At 34.0% G+C, this 25687-nt stretch overlaps 1 protein-coding gene across 2 annotated transcripts in view; it reads right to left on the bottom strand.

Annotated features, from left to right (window-relative positions):
• CNTN5 (contactin 5) overlaps positions 1–25687 on the bottom strand; it is a 1331129-nt gene that overhangs the window by 514577 nt on the left and 790865 nt on the right. For both annotated transcript variants that reach the window (XM_025357811.1, XM_025357810.1), the window contains 3 exons: positions 25231–25452; positions 1987–2110; positions 1701–1876 (listed from right to left, as the gene is read on the bottom strand). In XM_025357811.1, the coding sequence (XP_025213596.1) occupies positions 1701–1876; positions 1987–2110; positions 25231–25452 (522 nt within the window). The remainder of the gene's footprint in view (positions 1–1700; positions 1877–1986; positions 2111–25230; positions 25453–25687) is intronic.

Raw genomic sequence — 25687 nt, 5'->3', positions numbered from 1 at the left:
AAAGGGAAAAACAAATGACATACAGGCTATACCTAACTGGTATACCTTGTATCAATACTGTAGACCAAAGTGTAAGGTACAAGCCATTAATATTTGTGAAGCGTATTTTCTGGATATGCTGCATCTATCTTGAAAAGACTATTGAATAAAGGAGCTATTATGAGGGTTAGTTTATTAGGTTACTTTGTTAATTGTGCATAATATAAACTATTAGGTTCTGTGATACACCACATAATATTTTCCAAAATAAAAAAGAATCTATTTAGGCTGCTATCTTGGTATCTTTGGCCTATGTAAATGTGCCTATCTGAATTCCTTAGGCAAATATACTTTAAAAGATGAGATTTACATTTTTCTAGGACCTATCTTGGTGCTCCTCAAACTGTATTTATCATCAATTCTTTACTCTTTCCTTTTCTATTTCATACTTCTTTAATAGGGTGTCTGAATTCTGGGTTAATTAGAAATGATACCTGAGAAAGATTATATAGAGAAAGATCAATTATTACATTCTTCCAGGTGTAATTTTAATTTAAAAATCATTTCATGATCTCTTATGTAGCCAATACAATTACAGTTTAATTATTAATATAAAGATTCCTGGTCTTTCTCAGTATGTTTTAGAGATTCTATCTCAAGAATTTAATTTCAAGTAGGATTACTTATTAAGGAATAATAAAATATTTTGCCTATTAGCCTATTTTTAGTTTATTGTAAGCTCTCATTGTAAGTAAAATAATTTCAAGAGTTTTTAAGAATAAATATATTCAGTTAATTATATATACACACATTTGCTTGCTTTTCTTTCATTCTTTCTTTCTTTTTTTTTTTTTTTTTTTGGAGACCGAGTCTTGCTGTGTCTCCCAGGTAGGAGTGTGGTGGTGCAATCTCGGCTCACTGCAACCTCCACCTCCGAGGTTCAAGCAATTCTCCTGCCTCAGCCTCCAAAAGTAGCTGGGACTACAGGCGCCCACTACCACGCCCGGCTAATTTTCAGTTAATCAGGTATATTATCTACTTTAGAAATGCTTATATTCCTCTGCGTGTGTGTGTGTGTGTGTGTGTGTGTGTGCGCGCGTGTGCGTAGCTATCTTTGTATAGCCAGATATGGTATCTTTTTTGCAATACAAAAATTGGGACATCTGGAAGACATAGTCAAAATCTAAAATATTAGCATTTCAGAGGTATTTTTTGTTACCTGAATATAAGCAGAATTTTTAGAATGTGCTATCTTATATTCTTAGAAATCCATAGCAAATGGTGACTATAGTAGATAGGACAACAGTAGATATTTTTAAAAAGAGATGGAGAGAATCAGATTTCAAAAGATATTTGAATTATAATTTTTTTCCACAAAGAAAGCTTAATTTGAACTCAAAGACTTAAAAATAATACATAATAAGTGGTGTGTTTCAAAATACGTTGTTATGACTTCTAGAACTTTACTTTAATGAAAAGGACTTTGACCCCTCAGGCTAGTATATCAGGTTTATTTTGAAGATAGCAAATCTTTGAGAAAATTTCAAAATACCCCAAGAAGAAATGAACTGTTTGCATAATTCGAATTCTTACCATGTCTTACCATGGTTTTATCACATTTAAAACTTTGAGATCTTAAGTTTTTCTTTCCTGAACTAAAGTTTAAAAATCCATACTGTATATACACACATATATATAGAAAAATAATATATTTTACTCACAGGCAAACTGAAGTGTAGCTTCTCTACTAAGAATACTCCCCAAAGTGTTGGTTGCTAGACACTGATAATGACCAGAATCCTTTGCTTCACTTGGATTGCTTATAATGAAGGTGCCATCTATCAAACTGTAGCGATAATCACTTTCCAGATCTATTTCTGTTCCATTTCGAAGCCATCTTAGGAAAAATCAGAAGACAAATATGTATAATCCTCTCTGGGAGTGTCAGAATATCATTGATGGAAAGTTTTTAAGGCTTAAGAAAAACGATTAACAGTGAATTCCTACCTGTAACTGGGAACTGGATTGCCACGAACTTCACAATTCAGTGCTACCTTCTTTTCATCAGAATCAGTTGGAAAAATAATATCATCTGGTTCTTGCACAAAAACTGGCCCATAGTCCACACTTTCTGTAAAGACAAAACAGACACATTTTAAACTTCCTTAAACTAGCAAGATATTTTGTGTTTTTTTCTTTTCCATCTTATCTATATTCAAAATACTTGCTCTTTTCTTGTAATCAACAGGTAAATTCCCAGAAGAAGGAATAGCTAGAAAATTGAATTGTTTTATTAAATTGTAAAGAACCAAATATAATTTTTAATCAAGTAAAAATGCTGTTAAAGATACAATACATAAAAACAAGCATCTCAGACATTTATATTTTAAATATATTTATCTGTTTTCATTTTTCAAAATCAGACTAAAGGATAATAATACTAAGCATAAACATTATCTTAAAAAACCTGATAGTTTGTAAAACTCTTAGAATGCTAAAAATAATACACATGCAAAAGTAATACATTAATATTGTGTCACTACTTAGGAGCTACAGGTATGAAAATGTTGGTCCTTTTGCAATTTTTTTATATTCTTCATTAATTCACTACATTTAGTGCTAACAATTCTGGAGTGTAAAAAAATGATGTAACGTGAACAAAGGTATTTTCATGGAATAAGTAAGACATGCTTTCAAAAAAGACAACTTAATTAAAATGGCAAAACTTTATACAACTAAATAGTCAATAAGATCAGAAGACAAAAGTCATAAAAGGAGGTGGAGGCCAGTGGGAAGAGCACACAAATTTATTACCTACTATATACCAGGTACTCGATTCTATTTTAGTTAGCTAATACTCAGAGATATTCTGTGTGTAATAAAAGTAATTTGAAGCTAATGAAAATTTCATGAAAAAAGTGAGACTAAAAATGGACTTCAAATGTCAACTTGGACTTGAGTTTTAGACTAAGTCAGCTGGAGAAATGATTAGTAAATGTACAGAGGAGAATACAAGTAAGTTATTTTAGCCCATAGTTATGTAAGCATTCAGAGCATCGTGTGCATATCTAAGATCTATAGCATCCTGAATTGTGAATTGGTGAAAAAGTAAAGCTTTTTGTGCTTAATTTTCATTGATCACGAATTTGATCACATAATATCCCTAGATCAGGTTTCTCAGTCTCTGCACCACTGACGTTTTGGGACAGATCTTTCTGTTGAGTGGGGGCTGTCTTGTACATTGTAGAATGGTTAGCGGCATCCGTGGCCTCTACCCACTAGATTCCAGTAGCATCTCTCTCCAACATATAATAATAAAAAATGTATCCAGACATTGTAATATGTGTTCCAGGATCAAAATGACCCTTATTAAAAACTACTGCTACAGATAAGGATAGAGAAATGATTTCAGGAAAGACGTATTTCCCATATCTGTATTAAACAGAAGTTTATATCTTCTGCAGATAATCACAAGAAAATATTAAGAAAAAAAGTGTAAAAATAAATGTTCCAGGAAATTTGAGCTAAATAAATTTCTGGGAAAAGATGTACACCTCATATTTAGAAGAACAAGTTCAGAGTAAAATGACTTGCTTTCTTTAAATATATTATATGATATTTTGTTTTGGTGAAGTAAAACAGGAGTTTTCATAGTATCTTAAACCAAATAAAAACTGAGCACTCACTATGAGCATGTACGGGCAAATATTTTGAATCCTACATAACCTAGACACAGGGTTTGTTTTTGTTTGCTTTTCAGAGTCTCACTCCCACTCTGTCTGGAGTGCAGTGGCACGATCTTGGCTCACTGCAACCTCTGCCTCCTGGGTTCAGACGATTCTCCTGCCACTGCCTCCCGAGTAGCTGCAATTCCAGCTACCATGCCTAGATAATTTTTGTATTTTTAGTAGAGACAGGTTTTTGCCATGTTGGCCAGGCTGGTCTCGTACTCCTAATCTCAAGTGATCCGCCCGCCTAGGCCTCCCAAAGTGCTGGGGTTGCAGGAGTGAACCACCTCAAGTGGCCTAGCTGCAGGTTTTTTAAGCTACAGCAAAATATTACACCCAAATAACCAAAATGTGTTTCACAGTACCCAATTATATTGCTGTCAATGAAAACTTTAATTCAACAAGGAAAAGGAAAATAAATGATTTAATAAATAACTAGAGAAAAATATTGTCAAAATTTTGTATTTGTTGTAGCATTATGAGTTTATAAAAACTTGGAAAAATTTTATAAATTTTTATGTCAAAATTTGTATAAATGAAATTTTAAGAATTAACATGCACAATTACATTGTGAATAACCGTTTCTGATCTTTACACATTAAAACTATGACTTAAACATTAAAAATACGTATGTTGCATAAAATTCACATATAATAAGTATGTGTTATATTTTCATATAATAGACAATTCTTGAGCTTTAGATTTGGACACAGGTAGGTTCAAATTCCAGTACTAGTATTTTTTAGCCATGAACCAAACATCTTTGATTATCTGCTACTCATGTATTATTTGTGGATAATAATGCCTACTTTACAATATTAGTATGAATATCAGTTGGCATTAACATTGGCAAATACCTTGTATATTGCAAGCACTGAATAAATTGTTATCAATAATAACTAATACTTACTTTTAGTGTAATTACTATAAGCCAGACATTATGCTGAATACTTTTCATGCATAATACCACGAAACACTCACAATCACCATTGGCAATAATTAGTCCTTTTATCTTAGAGATGACAAAACTGAGACAGAAAACAATTAGCTAAATCTACACAGGAAATAGCCGAGTGTGGTGGCTTACATCTGTACTTTCACCACTTTGGGAGGCTGAGGTGGGGGGATCAGCTGAGGTCAGTAGTTTGAGACCAGCCTGGCCAACACGGTGAAACCCTGTCTCTACCAAAAATACAAAATTAGCTATATGTGTGTGTGTGTGTGTGTGTATGTATAGAATTGTTTCAATTTGGAAATAATCTGTTTATTCTCTGCTACAAAGAATGATGAACTTCTCAAGTATACTTCTTAAATTTTCTCAATTTTGTTTGATAATCATATTTTACAAAATTTCTTACTAATAGTTCTTATTATGAGATTAGATACTTAGTACCTTCCCATGATTTTTCCATTTCTAAGTTCCTTATTTTTTATCAAAAAGAAGCACTTGTATGCCGTATTCCTTTTTGCATAGTTAAGAATATATCTATTTTGTCTTCATCATTAAGAGACAACTTGGTAGGTATCAAATTACATGTTCACTACTAATTTCACTAATGATTTTGTGTGTATTTTTCCACCCTCTGGTAACATTGGACATTACTATGGTGAAGTAGTCTGACTCCGGTCTGACTTTCATTATTTTTAAGTAACCGGATTTTATACATGGACACCTACAGGACTCTTTACCCACCCTTGAATGTCAATAATTTTGGTGGATATGTCTTTTTTTTTTTCTGTGACTCAGATGGACTTTTTAACTTTCAGTCTTAGGACTTTTTCAGGAAAATTTATTTCGCATTTGCTCTTTTCTCCTCATACCAATTAGGCATACGTTTTTCTTAAAAAAAAAAAAAAAAAGTTTTCTCCATAAACTGTGTAATGACTTCTGTATCTTCTTTTTTATTTGACTTTGTTGAGTTTGGTTGCTATATTACTATCTAATTAGGTGCAACTATATTACTACTAATAAGAGTTTCAACTCTTCAATCGTTTTCTCTTCCATTTGTTTCCTGAGCTCCAATACTTACATATCATTTCTTCTGTTATCTTATATCTACTTTGGTTTCATGTATTGCTTCTTTAAACTGTTGTTAGTAATGTGATTATCTGTAACATCTGAATGCACAGATGTTATGTATCTGTATTAACCCAATTTCCTTTTTAGAACAACTGTGTGGTTCACAGGGAGAAACATCAGGTTAGGAGTCTAACTATAATCTGACGATTTCTGAATCTCCTGCCTCCTTCCCTCTGCCTCAGCTTCAAGGTCCTCCCAAACAAAAACTTAGATTGAAAAAAAGAAATATTTAAGGCTTGTCAGAGTAGTTCTTATTTTAATGCCTCCTTCCAAATGTTCTGAAAGTATCCTGAGTCATTTGTCAACTTTTACACAGACTTCTTCAACCGATTAGTTTACATTTATTAATGAACAATTGAGTACACATTTCTTTTAAGGGCTGGACGACTTACCATTAGGCAAACTGGTATTTGTCCTGAAGTCTGAGGACAAAGGCAATTGTTGGATATTTCTTTACTCATTATTTTCAAGTCTTTTTTCCTTGTTTCAATGAAGGTAACCTTTTCTTGCCTCCTTTTCAATCTTTTAATTGTATTTCAAAACAATGATATAAAGTAAACATGACTTTTCTACCATCTTTAGACCGATTAACTTGTGAAAAATTTTCCCAAAGCTACTTGGGGTAGTCTAAAAAATATGTCTACAATTTCTTTGATAATCCTCCCTTCAAGGAGTTGAGCTTATCATTTCTTTCCCCGTGTCAGCTTGACTTAATGACTTATTTCTAACTAAAAGCAAAAGGTATACTATATTACTTCTAATACTAAGCAATGCAGTTCCTTCTGGGGTACACTCTCTCTCATGGGTCACTCCCTCAAGAAGAAGACAGATGCATACCCAAAGGATACTTTTCCAGGCTGTGGAGAGGCCAACATATAAGGAACTGAAATATCTGGCTTCGCCAAAAGGTAGCAAGAAACTGAGGCCTACCAACAATCACACAGGTGAATTTTTAAGTGGATTCTCCCTTTGTGGAGTTTTCAAATGAGAATGGAGCTATAATTGATAGCTTGACTGCAACCTCCTGAAAGACCTTGAGCCTGAACCTCCCAGCTAAGCTACTCAGATTTCAGACTTGAAGAGAATATGCTTGACTGTTGTTTTAAGTTGCTAAGTTTTAAGGATTTTTTAAATATAGGAATAGGTAACTAATAAACCATTTTCGTCTCCCTATATTAATTGCAAGAAAATTATTTTAAAAATAAAAAATAAAAAAACAAAAAATAAGAGATAAAAGTATCATTTACAAAGAGTGATACTGGAGAAAATAAAAATACCTGATAGATGTTTGATTTTTATGCTATCATTCAGCCATAAGCTTTCAGAACTGGAAGAAGAATGATTCATTTCAGGCATCATTTCTAAAAATCTCTGTGGGATCTATATCCAGTCTTAGCTTGGTTACATCCAGTAATATGTGAGTTCATAACAGATTGTCTGAAAATGAAGTTCATCTTAAAATTAAAACCGTAAATTTGTGTCCTAGATGAGGACAGTTTTTTACCCAAGTCTACTCCATAATAGATGTACTGTACTCAAGATTTTCTGGTAATTACATTTACCTGCATGTCAATATAACTAATTCATAGAAATTGTCATATTTTCTATATTTTATAAACTTCATATTTTAAAATTAAATGATATGAATATATTTATATTCATATATATAAATATATGAATATAATATTTTAATTTTAAAATATGAAGTTTCTACTAAGAACACCTTAAGTTCCACTAATAAAATATTATGAAAAATGAGAAATTAACCAAAATAAAGATTTTGTTTTTACTTTTAGCTTTTACTAAAACAAATCTGTTTCTATATAACCCACAGAACTGACCTTAAATAATTTTAACCATAATCAATCAATAAAGAAGTATTTCCTAAGCGCCTACTTTAAACGTGATGTTAAAATTATCAGAGTGTAATTTTAATGTCATCATTATCACGTTATGTTTGATAGGTTTTTTAAACTCATGTGTGACAAGTACTGGTTAAATGCTCCCTAATCCCATTTCCTTTTCCTAGGAACACTGGGACACTTTACTGGACTTTTTTAGGTTTGACACGGGGCCATGTCAGTTAATTCTAGACTGACATGTTGTATGTACAATCCAGGGCTGGCTACAAAAAAAATCATGCACGACCCTTTATCCTCTCTTATTTGTCAGTTCTCTAAAGGTAAAGGAGCAGAAGATGCCAATAAGGCTTTAGTAGATATCAAAGATATTAGATCAACTGAATGTGGTTCCAAAACTTTCCATATGGAGAGCACCTCATTCAACAACTAAGCAGAATGTGATGTGAATACAAAAGAAACACATTATTGTGTTAAAAAGTAATTTGTTATAGTGTCCAGAGTTTCTTATGTTGACTAATATTGTATTAAAATAAAATCATTTTTAACTATTAAAGAAGATGAAATTTCATCAGGAAACAAAGTTCATTGAACTGTATATCATCATCATGTCAGAGGCATTTGAAACAAAGCAACTGCATCGTGAATAGGGGCTGGGAAAAATGAGGCTGAGACCTACGGAGCTGCATTCTCACATGGTTAAGGCATTCTCAGTCACAAATAAGACAGGAGGTAAGCACAAGACACAGGTCATAAAGACCTTGTTGATAAAACAGGCTAAAGTAAAGCAGCCAGCCAAAATCCATCAAAACAAAACAGCCACAAGAGTAATCTCTGGTCGTCCTCACTGCTACACTCCCACCAGTACCATGACAGCTTACAAATGCCATGGCAAAGTCAGGAACTTACCCTATATGGTCTAAAAGGGGGAGGTATGAACAAACCACCCCTTGCTTAGCATATAATCAAGGGATAACCATAAAAATGGGTAACGAGCAGCCCTTGGGGCTGTCTATGGAGTAGCCATTATTTTATTTCTTTACTTTCTTAATAAACTTGCTTTCACTTTACAGACTTGCCCTGAATTATTTCTTGCATAAGATCCAAGAACCCTCTCTTGGGGTCTGTATCTGGACCTCTTTCCTGTAACAATTAGATTACAGTCTTGCTGATAACCATCTTCTCTAGTTCAGACCACTTGATGGCTTACTACTCAGCTAGCATATATTTCCAGGCCTAGGGCCTATGACAGGAGGTATTTAACCAGTCAACCATATATTTAGCTTGACCAGTTATAATGCTCCAGTTTTTTAAATTGGCTTTCTACTTAATTCTTGAGCTCCAAGCCTTCTTCATATGGTCATATTCTGAAAATGGGTTTTCATCCTTATGTTTCCATTCCTAAATCCTATTGTTAACCCTTCTAGAAGGCCCAGTGCTATTATGGACACATTTACGTTGTATGGGTGCTGCTGTGGCTCTTGTTTTGGATTTTTAAGTGACTGACATTCACCATAGACTCATGTAATTAAGAGTCTGACATTATGTCAGCTCTTTGACCACCGACAACTTTCCAGCCACATTATTTGCCTTTTCCTTGTTGCCTCACCTCTGGGCAGGGTCAGAAGCTGGGCACCTCCTGCCTTGACTCCAGGGGAGAAGTCTACACCACACAAACCCTGGCCCACATAGGAACCCTTATCCCAACCCTACCTCACAACCACAATTAAAAACCCAAGCCACTCATTACTTTCTTCACTCAGGCTGTTTTCATACCAATGTGTGTTCTCAGAAAGCCTCCTGTTACAAAGAATCAATCTCTTCATACCCTTTTTGAACACATGTGTCATCATCAATTTCTGCTTCTGAACCAATTTTAAGTAGTGACAGTACTGATCTTACTCACCACAGGGCAACCACATACAGCAAAGTAGGACTCAATAAGCTGGGTAAAGGACAGAGTCTCCTTGGAGGGGAACATAAAATTTTTGAAAGGAGTTTGCATCATGGAAGCAATAGGTCTTCAAACAGTTAACTGAAAAATGGAAGGTAGACATACAAGAAGGGAAACTCCTGAATTACTCTGGATCGCTCTCTTGCAGCTTTATACCAGGAAAACAAGGTATCAATTAAATGGCTAGGGCCAAATGGTCTTGACTATGGAGGCAAGCCAAGAGCTAGCTGTGTAGACAGTCATCTGGAGTAGCATAAATCAAAGATGTTTAAACTAAATTATAAAATCATATATATGTAGTCCTGTTCCTCCCTTACTCTTTTGTTGTCTCCCAGCCTTAGTAGTAACCCCATCTATCCTAGTCTCACCAAGTTGAGAAAAACAATATGAAATGGAGAAAAAGTACTTACATCCATCTAGCAGTTTCTCAAAGTTTTCAAATTATAACTATTTTATACTCTCGCTTTGTGATTGTCAGATAAAATCAATGAATATTCTAACTACCTGCAAGTAATTCTTTTAAAAATGATTTAAAAAGGACAAATAAAGGTATACTCATTTACTGTAAAATTGTGGTTTGATTTTTTCGTTTCTTGAAGCAAGGTCTTGCTTGGTCATCCAGGCTGGATGGAGTGCAGTGGCACAATCATGGCTCACTGCAGCCTCGACCTCCTAGGCCAAACCAATCTTTCTACCTTAGCCTCCCAAAGTGCTGCAATTACAGGCATGAGCCACTGTGCCCAGCCTAAAATAATATTTAATTCAATATGTACATTTTCAGTATGTACATTTTCAGAATTATAATAGACAACATAAAGAAGCAATCAAGAGTTTTTGTTCACAAAATCTCCATGAATGCAGCATCTACAAATGGAAACTAATCCAGGTGTCTAGAATTAGTGACTCAAAGTGCACTGGTGTTAGGTAGTATGTTTTCTAAATGGACAGAAACCTCTGGTTAAGTTCTGAACAAAACTAAGCATAATCTTGTAATTCATATAGTGTTTGCATTGAAATATCCACTGTATTTAAAAATACCACACAAGTAATATAATATCAAGTCAGATTATTTTACCAGATAATTATAAAGAGAATTTTCACTCACAAAAATGCCTGCCAGGACACTTAAGAATTCTGTGCTTTGCAATCATAGGACATTTAGAATTCCTGGTCTCTACTCTCTAAATGAAAGTAACATCCTTGAATAGCTGAGACTACCCTCACAAATGTCTGAAACACATTGAAGAAGGAGGTGACACAGCAACTGAGAATCACTGACCTAGAGCAAGAAACAGGAGACAATGGCTGCCTAAAGTTAGCCTGCTGTTGGCAGTAGTCTTCTCTGAGAGGATCTTGAACAGGAAGATCCAGTTCTACTATAAATTATGCCTCTGAAAGTCCCATCTCCCTATCTCCAAGTGAAGTTTCTAGGAGCAGTAGTACAGATGCTCTTCAGCTTTTAATAAGATTGCACCTCAATAAACCTATCATAAATTGAAAATATAATTCAAAAATGCATTTAATTCAACTAATATACTGAACATCAGAGTTTATCCCAGCCTACCTTAAAGTTGTTCAGAACACTCACATTAGTCTCCAGTTAAGCAAAGTCGGCTAACACAAAGATTATTTTATAATACAGTTTTATCATCTCATGTAATTTACTGAAAACTCTACAGAAAGTAAGAAACAGAGTGGTTGTATGGGTTCTCAGAGTATGGTTTCTACTGAATGCGTATCACTTTCACACCATCATAAAGTTAAAAAATTGTAAATCAAACTACCTTCAATTAGGGATTGTCTGTATATTATCTTCTTACGGACACAATAGTTTCCTTTATAGAGTCCTGTCCTAGGATCAAGTTAGTGTCTGACTCTCTCTAACTCCTTCCGAAACTTCTGCCACTTACTGATAGGCTACCCAGATACTAACTTTAAAACTTCCTTCCTTCCAAGACATTTTAAGTATCATCCATGTGAGACTCTCGCAGCCAGGTTCTCTCAGAAAGGCTTGCTTTTTGGTTTTGGATCACTGTTTCGATTGTTTTCTTGAATCATGACTCAACGTTATCATGTCTCCCTCAATTCTAAATCTGCCTTTCAGGCTTAAATCCTCTTTTAAAACATGAACTTCTGTGCTAATTTTTCTCAGGGATTGCATCTAATGCCAGGCTCCAACCGTTCTGCCTGCTGGTTAGCTGTAATTTATGACTGTGATTAGCTTATTCATATAATGTAATGTAAGTGTATCAGTAATATCATACAAAGGAAATAGCAGCCTATCATGCCCAATAAAATGTTAAGAAATGCCCTTTTAATGATCATTAGTTTATTTTATGTGATGATTTGAAGAAATTTTGAAGTGTTAACCAGAAATTGTATTTTATGATGCCATAAATAGTTACAAGGTGAGAAAAACTTTTCGCACCATGTATCTTAGATTAATTCTGAAAGAAATTGTCCAGATCTTCCTTTAACTTTCAGTTGTCTTTCAACATTGAAATGAAGTTTATGAAACTTAAACAAGTATAAACTATAAAATTTTCAAGGATTTGTAAGAATTGAAGAGCATTATTTATTAACAAGCATAGTGATGAATGTTTCATGGGTAGTGTAGCATTTCATTGTACACACAACATAAATAAAGTGCAAGTCTAATAGGTTTTTGTCACTTTCGTACAGATATAAAAGACAGGTCGGAGGATACAGTAAATGTTATCACTTATGGAAACAGTCAAAGCGCACCAACTCCATGTGTTAGGGTGATGCCAATGTAACTGCAGTTTTTGCCTTGCTGGGGTTTGCCACTGGATATTGGAATGCATTGTTAAATGTGGTTATGTTATATATCATTTTAATGGGCATTTCTTGCTTTTTTGCTAATGACTTGTTGATTTTTTTTAAACTATGGAAATGATGTTAGACAAAAAGCAAATTCAAGCAGTTTTCTTATTCAAGTTCAAAATGGGTCATAAAGCAGCGGCGACAACTCACAACATCAGCAACACATTTTGCGCAGTAACTGCCAACGAATGCACAGCGCAGTGGTGGTTCAAGAAGTTTTGCAAAGGAGACGAGAAACTTGAAGATGAGGAACTTAGTGGCTGGCCATTGGAAGTTGACAACGACCAAATGAGAGCAATCATGAAAGCTGATCCTCTTCCAACTACATGAGAAGTTGCTGAACTCAGTATCAACCATTCTACAGTTATTTAGCATTTGAAGCAAATTGGAAAGGTAAAACACCTCAGTAGGTAGGTACCTCAAGAGCTGAGCGCACCCCCCCGCCAAAAAGTCATCATTTTGAAGTGTCATATTCTCTTATCCTATGCGACAACAATCAACTATTTCTCTATCAGATTGTGATGTGCAACGAAAACTGGATTTTATACAACAACTGATGACGACCAGCTCAGTGGTTGCATGGAGATGAAGCTGCAAAGCACTTTCTTAAGTCAAATTTGCACCAAAAAAAAAAAAAAAAGGCATGGTCACTGGTGGTCTGCTGCTGGCTAGATCCATTATAGCTTTCTGAATCTGGGTGAAACCATTACATCTGAAAAGTATGCTCACCAAATTGATGAGCTGCACCAAAAACTGCAACGCCAACAGCCAGCATTGGTCAACAGAAAGGGCCCAATTCTTCTCCACCACAATGCCCGGCTGCATGTCCCACAACCAATACTTCAAAATTTGAACGAATTGAGCTATGAAATTTTGCCTCATTCACTGTATTCACCTGACTTCTAGCCAACCAACTACTACTTCTTCAAGCACATCAATAATTTTTGTAGGAAAAACGCTTGCACAACCAGCAGGATGCAGAAAATGCTTTCCAAGAGTTTGTCGAATCCTGAAGCACGGATTATTATGCTACAGGAATAAACAAATTTATTTTTCATTGGCAAAAATGTGTTGATTGTAATGTTGCCTATTTTGATTAATAAAGATGTATCGGAGCCTAGTTATGATTTAAAATTCATGGTCCAAAACCTCAATTACATTTGCACCAACCTAAGATTCACAGGATGCCAAACCAATAGGCCTTCTTGTTGAAGGTGGATATTATTCTTTTCTCCTTTCCAATTATAATCCAAAATACACTATTGTGTTCAAAAATATTTAGTAAATATCCTATCATGGTGTAGAAATTCAGCCTAAATTCAGATTTCAGGACAAATGAAGCAGTTCTTAAATAGATGCCTTCTTATTTAAAAATATTTGTAAAGCTCCCAGTAACCATGCACCACTCTAAGTGCTGAAAGAGAATAAAGAGACTATGAAATGGTATCTGCTCACATCACATGTACTTAAATTGGTGAAAAAGCAGGTAAATATAAAATAATAAATGGCTCTAAAATTAAGACTACAATAAGAGAATAAAATCAAAGTTTTGATGAATGGTCATAAGACTGTAAAGTTATTATTAGAATGGTCTCAATTTTTAAATTGGGGAAACTGGCATGATGTATTTTACTTAGAAGAGTGTCATCCAAATAAATTATACTTTCCCCTTCTGAGAGAGAATTCTCATTTTCATAAAAGATCATTTACATTTTGTGCTTGTGTCTCTAAAACAATTCATCAACAAAAAGTATTTTGAGGAAACAACAGAAAATTGTCACCAAAGGGGTTGCTTTGAGTCAGGATGCCACTGCCCATGTGCCAGGTCAAATTTGGTAATAAATCATGTTAATGATAAAATTTAGCCAAAAGTACTGACAACATAAGGCAACAAATTTGAAGATGCAGGAATCTTCCAATTATCAGAAGACAGTGCTACACATTTTCAAAGCATGTGTAGACACAGAGGGTTTATAAACTGAAGATTGTGTTTACCATTGAGGGAATTAAAGAGAGCAAAATTATGTGCTTAGCTTCAGTAGAAAAAAATCTGCTTCCTCTAAGGACCACCACTTCTCCACCAAAAACAGCATTGCGGTCTCTGAATCTCAAGAACATGCTCCTCGCCTCCCCCACCAAAAAATGTCTGAGCTATCTAGTTTGAATCACTCCTAATCCAGACTGTCTCTATCCAAAGATAAAATATCTTAACCTAACCATCTCATCACAAATAGAAGAATGAAATGCACCCAACACTTAATTAAGTTGACTCCTACTAAAATCATAACAATAAAAACAGATGAAGTCAAGTACCAGTTTATATTTACAGAGGGAGGAACAGGTATAGTGTCAGTTCTGGTTAATAATCCCTGCCTATGGTCCCCTGAAATATATCCTGCATGTGTCTGAGATGTTAACTCATAAGGGCTTTCAATTAACCTACATTACCTTGAAATTTTTTTAATTTAAACCTTCGTCAATTTTTTAAATCACTTAAATGTCACTCTGTACTCAAATAACTACTTTAGAATAATTATTAACAACTCAGCTGTTCCTTTTTAAACTACATTATACCTCTTAGGTCTATGAAACATTTGCACTGACACAATTTCAAGGGATCAAAGCTGTTATCCAAAATAACAATATCAGGTTGAAAACAGAGTAGATACTGAGGGCTTTTCTGGTTGCTCAATGCCAGTGAGCAGTACTCACCTTTCCAGATACTGTTCCATTTCTCTTCTTTCTTTTATGAGACTAGCTCAGAAGTTTTTATTCATTGACTATATCCATCTCCTCACCTCAATCAAGTATCAATGACTGACTACTGTGCCTTTCTTGATTATTTTCTATTATAAAGCCTGGGGATGACCAAGGTATAACATTTGAATTCTCTTTGTCTAATATGGGCCAGTGCACAATATTCACAACCATATTTTCATTGTCATGCAACAAAATAATTCTGAATGCAGCCTTTTTCTGTATTCCCTAAATGTGGTCATATGTATAGCAAATTATCAGATTAACCTCTATGCAAATATTTTTAAGTACATTAGAATATGCATTTTCACCATTTCAGATTACTAAAAATTTTGATGCTTCTTTAATTGTATCACCAGGGAATATCTGTTAAAACACAGAGCTAATTAAAATATAACCAAAAGCTTCCTCATTTTCTTTTCTTTTTTTTTTTGTAAATCACACTTTTCAAATATCACAACACAATCACTAAATTTGCTCTAAATGGCATACCTTTGGTTGCTAAAATGATCTAACTACTATGATAAATAACAAAGTGGAATCAGACACGATGTTTTCTAATTCTCACTGGAAATAGAATATAGCAAGTACAGATACATTCCATGAATATGCGAATATTTGAAACAACAGCTCACATTTAGATGGGATTTGTCATTGTTTAACTGAACTACTATAATAAAATTTAATATCTGTGACTAAAATACATCATCAACATGACCACTGAAGATAAAGATACATGATTTTAATAATGTAAATTCCCTTGAGGGTAGTAAAATAATATATGCAAAGTTCTTTTAGTTTTCCATATATCTTACTTAAATTTAGATAAATGATTCCATGATAATGCATGTGTAAACACAAACTATTTCATATTCACTGATACTTAACTTTCTATTTAATAAAATACCACAGGGTATCAACTATGATTTCAAAGTGTTTCCCCTTTAAAATTTATGTTCAGTTAATTGATATTATAACAGTATTAAGACATGGGATCTTTAAGACGTGATTAGGCCATTACTGTTGCAATTGCATTATCCATTCTTGCTCTCACTCTCTCTGCCCTTCCACCTTCACCATGTCATGACGCAGCAAGAATGTCCCCACCAGATTCCAGCACTTTGTACTGAACTTTCCCACCTCCAGAATTGTGAGCCAACACATTTCTCCTCATTTTAAATTACCCAGTCTGTGGTATACTGTAACAGTATCACAAAATGGACTAAGACAGAATACTATCATTAGTTTACAAAGAAGCAGCAGTCATTATATAAAGGTTCATAAAGTTTTTTTTTTTCACAAATTACTCTTATAATGAGCTATTCATGTTACTGATTTAGTACTAGACCATAATCATTGTACATATCTCTGAATATCTATATAACTATTATTTTATTCTATTTCACATAGAAAGCATAACACATATGAATATGCTATACAGTCATGATACTTATCAAATACTTTCAAAACTTTAGAGATTAAAACAATAATAACTGTCTTGTGATGAGTTAATGTACAGCTTGCACACAGTGGATGGCCAATATCTCCTACAGAAAAAATTTTAAAAATACCTCTTTATTTAGTAAACCTGTACAGATGTTTTATGCTCACTGTAATCCTATTCTAAATATGTTATTGACCAATCGAAGAAAAATAGTTGAGAGAGCTGCATAAAAATTTGAGTCAAAAACATTCAGAAAGCATTTTGAGTATTGTTATCATTATAATACAGAGAGGTAAAGTAATTGTATAAAAGGGGCATTGAAGCTACTTTTTAGAGCCAATCTGTTTATAAACCTCTAAAAATATTTGTTAAAAATTTGGAAACAAAGCTATGTATAAGTTATTACAGACATATACTTTGTCTCTATGAAGATGTTTCTGGGCCAAAACAGACCTAACAAAAATATTTTTTATCACTATATGCTGCTCGTGTTTCTACTGGAATTTACTCTAACAAACTAGTCTACTCTTCCTTTAAATTTTACCTTTTAATTTAATCCCACATGGTTGGAATTCTATAATGGATTCAGGCTATTGCTGTTATAATGTTGAAAACATTTCAGGACAAACAGAAGACAATTAGACATAATAAAACTTAAAAAGAACCAATGAATGGATGGGGCACAGAGGCTCATGGCTGTAATCCCAGCACTTTGGGAGGTCAAGGTGGGTGGATCGCCTGAGGTCAGGAGTTCGAGACAAGCCTGGCCAACATGGTGAAACCCTATCTCTACCAAAAAACAGAAAAATTAGCTGAGCGTGGTAGTGTGACCCTGTAGCCCCAGCTACCAGGGAGGCTGAGATGAAAGAATCACTTGAACCCCGGAGGCAGAGGTTGCAGGGAGCCAAGATCATGCCATTGCACTCTAGCCTGGGCCACAGAGTGAAGCCCTGTCTCACATTAAAAAAAAAAAAAAAAAAAAAAGTCAATGAGGACAACTGCTCTGACCAAATATACCTATGTGGAGACACTCTAGTAGAATACAGGGTGATAAACTATTATTTTCTCTTTATCTCTGCCAGTACTGCTTTCCTTGAGATAATTATCAGTTTTTTCCTTTATAAATATGAAAACATCTTTCTGACCCCCCTTATTTCCTTCCTCCTGTGAGAGAGATTTTATTATTATTATTATTTTAAATCTGCATGCTCAGAGGTCTCTCGGGCAACTGCTGCTAAAAAGATTCCACTGATTAATCGAGGCTTGCTGTTAATACAGATAAAATTTTTAGACTCCTTAAAAAGAAGACTAAGTCTATTTGTAATTTCATTGCAGCCATTCACACTTTGCTACAAGTATAATATATAACGTGCAGTTCCTTAAACACAGGAGTGTGCTGTCTTACCTCTTTGCCTTTGAACACATGATTTATTTTATCTATAATGTACTTCTACACATGCAATATATTTTAGATCCAGTATCACTTCCTCAATTTTGACTCACTTAATCATACAACACAGGTTAGATTTGATGCCTCTCTTCTATGTTACCAAATAATACTGTATATACCTCAGTCATGATACCTATAACAACAGGTTGGATGCCTTTTGTGTGTATGTATGTGTGTCTGTTTCTGTGAGCATGTGAGGCTACAGTACATTGAAAGGTGTGGACCTGCAAAGATGAAAGCAGGTAGATAAAGCTTCTTGACTCTGAACTTAATTAAGCTATTCCCAGGCACAGTGACTGAATCTCAATATCCCAAACAGAAACATAATGCCTCAAAATGTCATTATAAGAACTGGTTCTTATCTAGAGTTTGGAAGGACAAGATGGCAGTGACCATGAATTGGTTAAAAATAAGAGGAAACCACAGAGAGGGGGAAAATAAAATAGTAAAAAAATACTTCCTTTCTGTATGTACCTGCAAAGAAAACCAAAAATTACAACATAGATAAAAAATTATATGTTGCAAAAAAAAAAAATAGGCAAAGTCAATAATAGCAATAAGAATTTATTCCAGATAAAATACACTTAAACTTCTATCTATCAGGACTTTAAAATAAATATGCTTAAGATACTCCAAAATATAAATGCAGGAATGGACTTCCTTAAACTAAGCAAGCAATTATAACACACCAAAAGTGTAGAAACGAAGAACAGACGAATCAGAAAAAGAGCTGGATTTTGCACATTTGAAAAGAAAGATGTTACAATTTCTTTGAAATTATATTTCTATATTATATTTTCTTTTGAATTGTCTCATAAGTGCTGGGTCGATAAGCAAAAATAAACTTTTAGAAAGTACATAGTAAAGGTACAAAATGTCAAGCATTGGAAAAAAATAACTTCCACAGGGCAGTCTATTAACAAAGAAAATAACAACTAGATTGATAACACACCTGCCTGCTACAAAAGAGGCCAGCAGATATTTAAAGTATTAAGGGAACGTAACTATCAATCCAGAAATTTTACACCCTGCCAAATCATCCGTCACTCAAGAGTAATGGCAAAATAAAGATATTTTCAGACAGATAAAGACTAAAATAGTTTGCGACAGTGATATCCTTTTTAACTACAAAATGTGCTTTATCCAAAAAGTGAACACAGAGAGAAAAATTATATAATGGAAGAAATTATGACTATAGATACTAATGTTACAGAAAATATAATTAAGTATTGATTATTAAACATATTTTTGTAAATAAGGGAAAATTAGCAAAAGAAAAAATAGTAAGTACTTAAAGCATGCAAATATTTTCTGTTTGAAAAAATAAAATTATTGAATAACATTATACTTGGGAAATTTCTTAATTTCATTACTGAAAATCACTATAGACTAAGTTAATGGTAATCACAAAAGAAACAGTTATATGATGCAAAAAAGATATAAAAAAAGAAAGAGGAATTAAATATAGAAAACAATCTATCTAACAGAAAGCAAGGGAAAAATGAAAATATCCTAAAGAAATCAAAGTGTGTGGCAGATACTGGCTACCTTTAACCAAACCTTTTCTGTGTTCCTCCTAACCACACAGTTGGCTATTTTTACAAGCAATTTTCCTAAACACAGTATCTAACATATATTATTAGACAAGGCCATACGAGCAAAACCAGAAAGACAACAGAAACAGAGTGATAGGGCTCTATATACCAACTTAACAAACACTATGCTATGCTTACTATGTTATTATTTTCTAGGAGGCAAAAACTGTATGAGATCTAGGAATAAACTTAAGATGTGAAAACCATTTTCGAAAAAATTAAACCATGTTACTGAAGGATTTAAAGCATGTTTGAAAATGTATGAGGGAGTGCTTTCACAAATCAGTGGAGATCATTGACATTAGTCAATACATAGTCTCCAAAAATAGAAAACAAATAAAATCAGGTAATTACCTCGTATTATATACAAAAATAATCTCAGTAAACACCTAAATATGAAAATCAAAATTTACATTTGAAAGAAAATAAAAATTTAAGGTAAAAAAGGGTTTTATTTTTTAGGATATGGAAAGCACAGACTACAAAGGAAAATATTGCTATATCGCATTACACAAAAATCAAAAAATTCTGCTTAACTAAAGATGCTACTGAAACAGTAAAAAGATAAGCTACATTCTGAGAATATATCTGCAACGCATTTAATCAATTAGTGATCAATTGATTTGTAAATTTCCTACAGTTCAATGAAAGTAAAATATTCTAATAGAAACAGTCAACATATGTAAATAAGAAATATGCATTAGAAAAATCCAGAATGTCCAATATTTGAAATTTCAACCTCACTAGTCAAGAAAATGCAAAGTAAACCACAATAAAATATTGTACTATACTCAAGAGACTGCCAAAAAATTATATGTTGGTGACAATGTGGAGAAATATGAACACTCATACCATGTTGGTACAAGTGTCAATCACTTTGGAAAGCAATTTGACGGCATCTGGAAATGTTACAATGCTTTTACATAAAAATTGCACTCCTAAAATACATTTAACACAATTACCAATGAGGCATGAAAAAATGCATTTGACATATAACAACATAAAATTAGAAACAACCAAAATATTTACAAAAAGGGAATGGATAAAGAAATTGTAATAGAGTCATAGTGCAGTATGCTTTATAGGAAATGAAGTGAACTCAGAACTGAAGACATCAAGATACATGAATCTCTAGGATATAATGTTGATCCAGAAAAGGTGGATCATGAATGATATACACAGAATCACTGGCATAAATTTTTTAAAAAACAGTACATAAGCTTCATATGTACAGAAATACGGGCTTCATATATTATAGGCGTCATATGTACAGAAATATAAACACATGCATATAAATGACAAAGTAAGTACAGTGGTTCCTCTAAGAGTGGAGAAAGTGGGAGACACAATCCAAGCAAAATAAGAACTCTCAACTTAAATTTTATGTCAAAAAATACTGAAGCAAATTTGGGAAAAGATTAAAGTTTAATAAAGTTAATATATATAGTCACAAGAGGTTTTCATGAATTATTTCCTTTATATTTTAAATATTTCACAATTTCTAATATAATGAATAAAGTATAATACATTTAATATAAACTGTGAGCAAGTAGTAGAAAGATTGAAATTTTATCTCTTCTAATTGCAGCATTTGCTGTTTTTTACAGATTTTCTCTGCAGCATCTGTTTATGTAACAAATAGGACTAAAAAGTAGGCCTTGTACAAAATATAAAGGAGAACAAAGAAGAATGCATAATCAAGACCTGAATAAACAAATCTGAGCTGAATAGAGGAACTGGCTTCCTAGAAAAGAATACCAACCTGTTGAGATGATCACAAGATGACACAGAAATTTAAAATAGAGGAAATATGTAAAGGAAACTTTAAAGCTATGAAATTACAAGAATGATTTTCTGCAGATATATAGAATTATAGTAAAAATAGTAGAAAGGAAGCCCAGAAAATGAACAAAGATTATGTGTTGATTACCTCACAGCCTTCGTGGGTCAAGGAAGCAGGTGCGGCTCAACCCTTGCTCTATGTCTTTCACAAGGTGGGAAGCTGTCTCATCCCAATGTTCGAATAGGTACGGATACACTTGTAAACTCACTCACGTGACTACTCATAGGATTCAAATTCCTTAGGGGTGTTGGAGAGTGCTTCACTTACTCTTGGGCTGTTGGCCAGAGGCCATTCCCAGTGGGTCTGTCAACAGGACAGCTCTCAGCATGAGCTGACTTCCATCAATATGAGCAAGCCAGAAAGCAAAAAAACAAACAAGATGGAAGCCAGTGGCTTCTGTAACCCACTGTTAGGAGTCATATCCCATTACTTTATTTATAGTCTATTCTCCAGAAGCAACTTAATAGCCATAGCCAACAGATAAAGTGAGAGATTACACTGTAAATGCCAAGAAGTGGGAATTACTGTGAGACATTTTAGTGTCTAGTCACTACAGGTGTTATATTTATTTCAGATTTTTTTCTTTCAAGAAATAAAGCATCACTAAGTTGAGATAATGTATATTCAATCCTCTCCTGGTACTTATTTCCTGCTCTCATTCTCCCTTTGTCCTCAGTAGTAAGCACTGTAGTCAACTTGCTATCTCAAATTCATGTTTTAAAATTATATCACTTATGTGTATCCATAAATAGGATATATTTTTCCATTGTTTTACATAAGTGATATCATATTATAAATAATACTCCATAACTCACCTTGTTCACTCTCTATTTTGAGGTCTATGCATTTTCTTTGTATTCACTTTAACAGTTTTAGTTCTCCATTAAATTAAAAAAAAAATACAATGTATCCATTCCCCTTTTGATGGACATCTGAGTTGTTTCCAACCTTTACTATTAGACATATATTGCAGTAAAGATGCATTTTATTTCTTTGTACTCGTATGGAAAGGTTTCTCCAAGTTGTATATCCGGAAGTGGAATTGCTTCCCCAAATTGCTCTGCAAGCTGAGTCTTTATATTTTTCATAAAAATCTTTGCTCTGTCTGGGGTATTTCTTGGCTTAACTCTGAACAGGAGTGGGATGATTTTCTATTCAGGCTCTGTTAGTTTCCTCATTTTTCACAAGAGCATGTCAACCTCAGCTTTACTCTCTATTAAGGCTAAAGGGAATTACCTGACAAAAGCCATATGTCAGCCTCTTGTCAGAGAGAAAGAACTCAAAGTCGCATCTAGCTAAGATTTATAAAATGCTCAGAAGAGAAATCAGCAGTTACGCAAGATTACTTGGAAAATACTCAGATTATCCATTCTTCCTGATACTCTAAATATGGATTAAACTAAATTAGCAGAGGACTAAGTTATATTAAATTGATCCCCAGCCCAGAGCCTTGTGACTCAGTAAGTATCGTCCACAGACCAGCAGCATCACCATCACATGGGAGCTTTTTGTAAGTGAGATTATCTTGCTCTACCTCAATCTTTGAAGGCGTGTCTTATTTTAACAGAGGTTTTATTCTAACAGATTGAGGAGCACAGTTTTAGATAATTATTTCTTCTCATTTTGTTGTTTCTGTTTGGGTTGCATCTGCCTTTATTGAAACAGATGAAACTTATTATCACGGGTACAGTAAAAGTCATGTTCGGGTCACTGGCCATCATATCTAATAAACTCTTAATGAGGATTTTCCAGGAAAAAAAAAAAAAAACTGTCGAATCAATGTGTGAGAGAGTTGTGCTTTTACTGAATAACAATTCCATTTTAATGTTTGAAATACTGTGAAATATGTAATTGACCAGATTTTCTTTCTTTTCTGGCTAATTACCCAAAACAGGACCAGTGCACAGTAGGTGTATAGGCATTAATAGTAGACACCTTGAACTGGTCTCACAGCTGGCTCCATTTTATGTCCCAATATTTATTGTTCTCATTATTTCCATGGATTTGAATTCATACTTATATTTACCATTGTGACCACCTTAACTGCCATTTGACACTAGAGAACAAGGAGGCAGAACACTAGTTAGGTGAAAATTATACCAACTATAAAAGTAGATCATAGTTCTGATCACTCGATTTTCTACCTTACTGCCTTTCCACAAGATAATAATGCCTAAAGAAAAGAAATCCAAACACATCTCTGACTGATTACATTTCATATTAGGCTTAAGGGTAATAGAAAGTTAAAAACTCACATTAAGTATTTTGGAAAATAAAACATTTTTGGAATTCTAACAAAATGCTTACATATAATTTAGATGCCAACACTATGAGACAATGCTCCACATGGCAACAATTGGTATAATCACAAAGGATAAGTTTGCCTGCACCTGGCACCACCACCTAATTGTCATTCTCAGAATATTTCCAGTATCTAAGTTCCTCTAAAATGTATCTTTGAATGTTTATTCTTTCATCAGTCGTAAATGAAATGTAGCCTAAGTGCACTAGTCTTAGTATCATTGTTGATGTGAATAAAAATTGGCTATGATACCTATTAGCAGTGTGACATTGTGAAAAATACTTATCTGTCCCAGAGTTTTCATTTCTATAGAAGACAGTAACAGTATCTACTTCACATATGTGTTAAGAAAACTGAAACTCATTTCTATATAAAACAGACTGGACAGAGACTAGTAATAACAGGTGCCAGTTTGTCTTGCTGTTAATGAGCCAGGCATTATTTTGTCGATAGATCCAAAAACGACAAAGGTAGAGAACATCTAGAAAATGTCGTTCAAACTATAAAGCTAATAGCTGTAGATCAGTCCTTAATTTAACTGATATCTTAGTGTTGGATGTATAGATTATTTCTTGTTTTCCATTAAGTAATGCTAAGCATATAGTATATATGCTATATACATATCATTATGTGCTCTATTATTTTCTTACACAGAATACACTTCCAGAAATAAAACCACTGGATTGAAGGATAAGTCTGTTTTATGTTTCTGATATTCACTGTCAAATTACCCTCCCAAAAATGTCTATTTTTACTTTCAGTATATGAATGCATTTAGTCTTAATCCTAAATTAGAATTGGTATACAGTGCAATTAAATAATAATACACACAAATTCTTTAAAGATGTTTAGAGCAGAAGACTAACTTACAACCAACACAGCTTAGCACTCCTCTCACCATTATAAACTTTAGACAGGTTTCTTCCTGACTATAGTCTTCTAATCTCCCATTCCTTAGAGCATTTACTTTAGAAAGCTGCATGTGTAAATGTATTCTCTGCCACTTTGAGATGTAAATAGTCTTCCAGGCTCTCCTCATTTTTGTAACCCAGTAATGTCTGTCTCAGGGCCTGGGAGCTCTCCATTTGAAATGTAACCATCAAGAAACAGGGTCTCCATCTCCCAGTCTCTATGAGAGGGTAGTAGCCTAACTTCAATAAGCACCAATCAATAAACACAGATGGCCTAGTCACGTTAACCAGTATCTCCCCTATCATCCTCCAATTTTCTACTAGCTCACCCCAGCTTTAAAAACTCTCCTGTTTTCATTTTTAGCAGAGTTGAGTTCAATCACTCTCTCCTATCGGAATAGTCTTGATCTCTACTGCAAGAGTCTTAAATCAGTCTTCTTTGCCTCCTTTATTCTACCTGGAGCCATTTTTCTTTGACACTTACCATCTTGTTTGAAGGCATCTGAGGAATGATAAAGATTGACAGGGGAATAATAATGCTGAGCTGCCCCTCGCCAGCTGGGTGAAGAAGCACTCAGTGTTCCCAATGGAGGGCTGCTGTATCGTGGTCTGGTTTTGGAACCAAAGAGAGATGAAGATGAACTCTTCTTAATTCTTAACAAAGTGGCATATGAAGTGGAGAGACCAGGAAGAGCTTTTGAATATTCTGTAAGAGAAAAAATACAGTAAAATCTGAATTTTGAGGAAACTGTTCTATTCTTATGAAAATTGTTTCTTTTGAAGACATTACTGAAAACCTTTGGAGCTGCAAGCAAATTCAGATTACAGTGCAAGTGTGAAAAATGTTACTTTAATATTTTTTAGTGTTTTCTGAAAATTCTACTAGTTTTCGTATTGAGGAGGGGAGGGGAGGGAGGAGGGGAGGGAGGAGGGGAGAGGGG

The sequence above is a fragment of the Theropithecus gelada genome, chromosome 14 (genome assembly GCF_003255815.1).
Source record: "Theropithecus gelada isolate Dixy chromosome 14, Tgel_1.0, whole genome shotgun sequence".
NCBI classification, from domain to species: Eukaryota; Metazoa; Chordata; class Mammalia; order Primates; family Cercopithecidae; genus Theropithecus; species Theropithecus gelada.
The sequence above is the reverse complement of the archived record's forward strand: the minus strand, read 5'-3'. Positions and strand labels throughout refer to the sequence as shown.